This window comes from Mustela putorius, unplaced genomic scaffold, assembly GCF_011764305.1.
Source record: "Mustela putorius furo isolate JIRA1106 unplaced genomic scaffold, ASM1176430v1.1 tig00000585_pilon_pilon_pilon, whole genome shotgun sequence".
Taxonomy (NCBI): Eukaryota; Metazoa; Chordata; class Mammalia; order Carnivora; family Mustelidae; genus Mustela; species Mustela putorius.
This window is the reverse complement of record NW_025421424.1, coordinates 10,608,163-10,614,746: the sequence shown is the minus strand read 5'-3', so window position 1 is coordinate 10,614,746 and position 6,584 is coordinate 10,608,163. Positions and strand designations below refer to the sequence as shown.

Below are 6,584 nucleotides of genomic sequence, written 5' to 3'. Positions count from 1 at the left end.
AATGGTAAATGCCCAGGTAATTCTTGTTGGCTTGACAGTGAGGGGGCGGGTGATCCTATGTGTATGCTGCATGGTTTGGAGCAGAAAGGATAAACGGTGATGTTGTAAATCCCTTAATTCATTGCCAGAGCTGCCTGCCCCCCCACCCCCCGCCCCAATCAGAATAGAAGGATGCCCCAGAGGCGCCAAAGACTATAGAGTGAAACGTATGTCACTGACTGCATCTCTGGGCTCCTCGGAGAGCTCGAGCCACTGTCAACGCCCCCGATGTGTTCATTTTTATTGGTTTTGATGATGATCTGATGTCATCAGAGATTCAGGTCTCATGTTCGTCCCTGAGATCATCTAAATAGCACTGGTGACGGGGAAAGGAAGAGCCGAGAGAGGCGCCCACGGGCAGCCGGGATCGGACTGCATAAATCTGGGAGGAGGGAAAGGGCTGGACAGCCTGGCCTTCCCAGCTGGTGCAGGAGGCTGAGGGGGACCAAGCGAGAGGCCGTGGAGCAGGCAGCGTTGTGCCTTCACCCCAAGTGACCATGAGAGGTGCCATGCGAGTCTCATTCATGTTCCTTCTGCTGACTATGTCGGACTGTGCCGTGATCACTGGGGTAAGGCGTCCAACTCCCTCCATGCCTTGGGTTTGGGCGGGTGTCAGGGTTTGCATGGGATAGGAGCCAGCAACCATGCAGGAGGCAACCCAAACCAAACCAAACCAAAACAAAACAAAAATTAGGGAGTCAGTGGTCAGCCAGCGTTTCAGAGGGGCATTCCACATGATTTTCAGATTAGTCATACCTTACTCCCCTCCTAGATGGGGTCTACTTTGGAGAGGCTATGTGTAAATCGAGTCTTATTTCCAAATTCATTAGAAGAACATCGGACATTTTGAAGTTTAGACCTTGGGGAAGAATAAGATTCCTAATTGTGTAGTAAGGACTTCTTTCATAAAGCTGATTAGCACCCCGTAATTTATCTTTTGTATAAATTTGGGATTTCATATACAATCTGGTCCACATGTCCGTGTCATTTACACAGCATGTTGACTTAATTAAAGTCAGGGACCTTATTAGCTTTAATTGGGGATGTTTAACTTCTGCTTTTTTTACTCTTAAGGAAGATTGTCTTGAAATTCTTTCCTTTCTTTATTGTTTATGTATTTTAACTGTGCTCGGTTCTGATCAGAGCATTTGGCTGGGTGTACCCAAAAGTAAGCATCTGATAACAAGTAGAAATCTTGCCTCCCAGTGGAGGTTTCCCACACAGGGGCGCTGCCTGTCTTAGAATTCGAAACCCTCAGACTGGGGCTTTCCCTGGGACCACCCTCAAATGCGTTACAGTGGTGGGATGACTCTTACTAAAAGGGAAAGTAATACCTAACAGTTTTCCAGATCAAAGCTGCTTAAAAAAAAAAAAAAAAAAGAGGGAAATTAATTTTTCCCCAATGTCCTTTAACTTTTTACATAAAGGATGGAAATGTAGAAAAATGCCAAACCATTCCTGAAATCTCATTAGTTTTCATGGTCACAGAAAGGAAAGGTCTGTCTTCTCCTTTTTAAAGGAAAAAGACTAAGTTTCAAAGACGAACACATATTAAAGTCAAGTCAATGCTTTTAAGACCCAGAGCATGAATAACATTGTTAGGGCAAAATTATACCTAATGAATCAGTCTCTGAATCTCCTATTGTGTAGCCTGAGACGGGGGAGGCCAAGAACAAAGGAGAGAAACCACCAAGAGGGATGGGAGATGCGGGTTGACCTTGACGCCCAGGTGACCCCACTGGGCCTGCTCCACCATCTGGAGAGGGTGGGACCCAGTGCTGGGGAGGAGGTGTCAGGCTCTCCCTCCCCTCTCCATGCCCTGCTGCCGCCCTGAGGCTGACTCCCAGGAAGAGGCTGGGTGGACATGGCCACACGCCCTTGCTCCCTGGACTGTGACCTTCCTGGATTCAGGATGGGATATTCCCTCCTGCCCGATTGAAACCATGATGTTCCAGCTCTGTGGCAGAACAGTAAGGGAGGGTCTGCTCGACCCTGACCCGGGCTTTGAGGGGCTGCTGGGTGTGTGAGATGTGCCCTCACTGGACTGGAGACATGCACGGCCAGGTGACTGTCATTGCACCTCTTCTGGGAGGCGGGAGCAGACCCCACACCCCCACTTTCCCTCCCTGGGTCTGAGCAAGTTCACAGCTTCCAGAAACCAGGCAAAGCCGCCCAGCTCCTGTTCTGGAGCGCAGCCCAGAGGGGTCCACCGGTCTCTGGGGATTGAGGATGCCAGCAGAGAAGCACTGGGGAGACCCCTGTTCTCTGGGGTGCTGGCATCTCAGTGAGGCTGGACTTCTGGTGAAGGCCAAGGGGAGGGCCGAGGTGGGGGCCAGGGGAAGGAAGACACCAACCCTGGGTGTAGGGTCAAGGTTGGATCGTTAGTCCAAGGACTGATCCCCTCGGGACTTGGACCATCAATGTCCCCAACCCCCCTCTAGGAATTCAGATCAGTTCCATTTCCCCAGCATCCTTGGAGCGTTTACTAGAGCTGAAGAGCCGTGCTCCTGACTCTGGCTTGGTCCGAGGAGGAGCGTTGCCTCCCTACTGGATGGGCTCCGAGGAGCTTGGAGGGGTCCTCGGACGCAGTTGGACGCCTCGCTGAGCCCCGGCATCCTGTTGTGAGTGAAGCAGAAGCACGGATGTGCTGTCTGGGGTGCCAGGCAGCCGTGAGGGATTCGGATGTACCTTTCCCTTCTGGTTTCTCTTGGGTGGCACTAACGGGCTCCGAATGGCTGCTTTGTCTCCCTGCAGGCCTGTGAGAGGGATGTCCAGTGTGGGGCGCGCTCCTGCTGTGCAATCAGCCTGTGGCTGCGTGGGATTCGGATGTGCACCCCGCTGGGGCGGGAAGGAGAAGAGTGTCACCCCAGCAGCCATAAGGTACAGCACAGACGTGCTCCGGGCCCTGAGCCAGACAGCTGGGACTAGACCCTGATTTTCTGACTCTGACCTCAGAAGCAGCTCACCCGGGTTGGGCCCGGCTTCTTGCTTCTTGGGGGCAGCCTGGGGTGGAGCGGGGGCTACTGACCACACAGCCTGTTATCTGCGGGTCGGAACCCCAGCTGCTCCTCAGCTGGGTGCTCTTGGGCAATTAGCATGACTTCTCTGGGCCTTAATCACCTCATGAATATGAGGGGAAGAGACTGGTTACCCCAGAAGTCTCTTTCAGATCTGATGAACTCAGATTCTCAAGGGGACCTGAATGTCTTCTGCCCCTAGGAACCATCCCTCAAGAACCTGAAATAAGACTCACAAAATGGCCTCCCGCCCAAGGGATGAGTCTGGTTAGGGCGCCGCAAGCCCCAGGCCCAGGGCATATGCTTTAAGGAGGCACTTGTACCCTTTTGGGCCCTACGTGCCTAGTTCCCCTCCCCTGGTAGGCTGCTCCCAGCCCCAGCGGCATAGAAGGGCCACTAGGCCTTTGCTTCTGAACAGCCGAGACAGGAGCAACCCCAGGTGTGCACGGGGACCCCGTGGGCCAGCCCCTGCCCTGGGTTCCCTGCGGTTCTGGAGTACCCCCTGCTGCTCAGGGGAGCATGTCTGCACCTAGGAGCCCTGGGTTCTTCTGGGCGTCCTCCTGTGGTCATGCTCCAGATCCGGGACAGGTAGGGGCCTGGGGAGGCGGGCCCGAGTCAAGATGGGACAGTGGGACAGTCCTCGCTGCCTTGGGGTGTGTGATAGTTTGGCTGCAGATCTGCATTCCCGCAAGGGGACACCGGGGGCAGTAAAAGCTAAAGCTGAGTGCTTACTATGGGCCACTTTTCAGACTAAGAGCTTTTGCAGTTATATAGCTTAAACCTCTTTCTGCCATACATGGGAGGTGCTATTTTTTTTTAATTTAAAGATTTTTAAAAAATTTATTTGACAGAGAGAGATCACAAGTAGGCAGAGAGGCAGGCAGAGAGAGAGAGAGGAGGAAGCAGGCTCCCCGCCGAGCAGAGAGCCCGACGCAGGACTCGATCCCAGGACCCTGAGATCATGACCCGAGCCGAAGGCAGTGGCCCAACCTACTGAGCCACCCAGGCACCTGGGAGGTGCTATTTTTGACCCATTTTGCAGATAATCAGGTTGAGACCCACAAACTAAAGAACCTGCCAGTTGTCACACAGCTGGGAAGGGGCAGACCTGGGAAATGAACCCGGGCAGTCTGACCCTACCTATGATCATAACTGTTCCTGTTCACCCTCCTTGGAGGAAATATCAATAGTTTTAGTCTCCGGGTGAGTCACAGGGCAGAGACAGGGTCTGTCTGGTCCACTGCTGCATCGTCAGCACCCCCTAGCGTTGAGTTAGGTTAGGCTGGTTACCTTGTGGGCGGGGGGGGGGGGGGGGGGGGGGGGGATTGCCTGGGTCTGTCTATATTCCGGCTCCTCCACAAACCAGCTGCGTGAGCTTGGCAAGTCGCTCAGCCATCATGCCTCAATTTCCCCCCTCTGTGATAACTGTTACTGTTGTGCTGGTTGGAGGGGAGACTCCGGCCAGGGCTGGGCCGGCCAGAAGCTCCTGCCAGAAGGCCCGCCTCCCTCATGGTGAAGTTGTCCTCCTTCTTTTCCTCTTTCCCCAGGTCCCCTTCTTCAGGAAACGCCAGCACCACACCTGCCCCTGCCTGCCCAACCTGCTGTGCTCCAGGTGTCCGGATGGCAGGTACCGCTGCTCCACGGACCTGAAGAACATCAGCTTCTAGGAGCTCCTCTGTTGTCGGGACACACACGGGGCCTCTGCCTGAGTCCCGCCTGGGCTCGCCTCAGAGGGTGTTTCATTTCTGCTACATGGCCCAGCCCATCGCTGCCCCGTCCCCCCGCCCCAGACGGTCCTCCTCGGTCCCTCTTCCCTACACACCTACGTGCGTGGTCCCAGCTCTGGGCTGTGGTCTGAGAGGCGCCCCGACTGGTTCTCTTCCCCTTCTAGCTGCCTGAGGGCTTGTAAGTACCAGGAAGCGGGATTCTTTCCCTTGACCCCCGCCTCACTCACGGACGTGACTGGTCTTCCTCCCTGGGCCCGTCTCTTCCCCTTCCTGCATGTGCTCTTCTGCCCAAATCCCACATTCCCCAGACCCTGCCCACACTTGGCCCCGTCTACTGGGTGTATGTATTGGGTGTACTGCTCCGAGGGACAGGTCCTGGGCTGAGCCTTTCCATGAGGTCGGTGAGGGGCAACCGGGCAGTTGCTCGTCTTCCTTTGATTGACTAAGTCCTCAGTTTTAGGCCATGGGCCCCAGGTCAGCCCTTCAGGGTGGGGTGCGGAGGTGCAGCAGGCAGTTGACCTCATGGCAGGTGGGGGGAGCCCACCCACTAGGCCAGAACTGCATTGCCTCCGAGGCCCCTCCCCGCACACTTTACTCGTTAACCAATGAAGCCCCCGGTTCCCACGACCTCCCTGTAGAATGCAAGTGAGGGCAGCTTAATCTAATCGGCCACGAAAGTTTAGGAAGCAGCTCCTTTCTGAGGTCCTGGGAGCAAGTCTGTGACCTTGAGGACACAGGGCTTCTGCCCAGCTGGGGGAGGGTGCGAGGGGGGAGGGGGGGCAGCAGGCAGGCACATTGACTTGGGAGGCAACTGTCCCCTAAGGACCAGGCTGCACAGGCCTCACACCCAGAGAAGTCAGCTTCTCTAGACATCAAGGGCTTTTCCAAGTTCAGAGCCATCTGTCTGGGAGCTGTGTCACGGGCCTCCACTGTCTGCTAAAACACCAGCCCCATCAAGCTCCTCCTATTTGGACTCTGCCCTGCATTCACCCAGGACAGCAGGGGACACCCAAAGCTGAGCTTGCTGACCTGACCCTGCAGAATAAAAGCATGAATAAGGGCGAGTGGCCTTGCTGTTCCCGCTCCGCCTGTGTGGGGACTCGGGGGCTGCGAGTGGGAGGGCAGAACAGGGTCTTTTCCAGGTGGAGGAAGGATGTCGTCCGTTGCTCTTCCTGTTTTGGGCAGTTGTTTTGCAAAAGTGGATTCAGGGTTTCTTTGAATGGAGTGTGACAGGCCTTGGGCTCTGGGCCCAGCAGGTGCTGCTCAGGTGTGTTGGCGGGTTGGAGACAGGAAGGGAGCCCTGAACTGGCAGCCGAGTGGGGACTCCAATGGTAAGATCTGGATGGGTTGCAACTCCCATTTCTGCAACTCAGTCCTTTCTGCTTAGTGTCCAGGACCTGAGACCCCCAGACCACCATGTGTGCGGTGCGGAAGTTCCATATCAGGACGGCCGTGAGCCTATGTCCGAACCCAGGGGCTGGGAGCATTCCCTGTCAGGTTACTGTCCCCACAGCCCCTCCTCACCCCAATTCCTGGCCTAGAAAAATGCAAAATGTAAAATAAAAAGACATTGTATCCTGTGTTTCTCAGAAGCCTCCAAGCTCATCGTGGTTAAGGAGGCCTGGGGGCTCCTGCCTCCCCCGTTTGCCCTGGATCTGCTGGAGCCTTGCTCAGGGGGTACTCAGCACAGGCTTTACTGTAGGACCCACTCGAGTCAGACCTGAGCTCCACTCAGGGCTCCTTCTCTGTTTTTGTCTCCTCTGATGGACCTCCTTGCCTGCTCTGCTGGCTCTTGCCCCTT

General features: G+C 55.3%; 1 protein-coding gene across 1 annotated transcript; it reads left to right on the top strand.

Annotated features, from left to right (window-relative positions):
* Positions 1 to 315: 315 nt before the first annotated feature.
* PROK1 (prokineticin 1) lies at positions 316 to 6,313 on the top strand. Its single transcript, XM_004769747.2, has 3 exons — positions 316 to 608; positions 2,794 to 2,919; positions 4,604 to 6,313. Exons 1-3 carry the CDS (start codon positions 537 to 539, stop codon positions 4,721 to 4,723), a joined length of 318 nt encoding a protein of 105 aa, XP_004769804.1. The 5' UTR covers positions 316 to 536; the 3' UTR covers positions 4,724 to 6,313.
* The last annotated feature ends 271 nt before the right edge of the window (positions 6,314 to 6,584 follow it).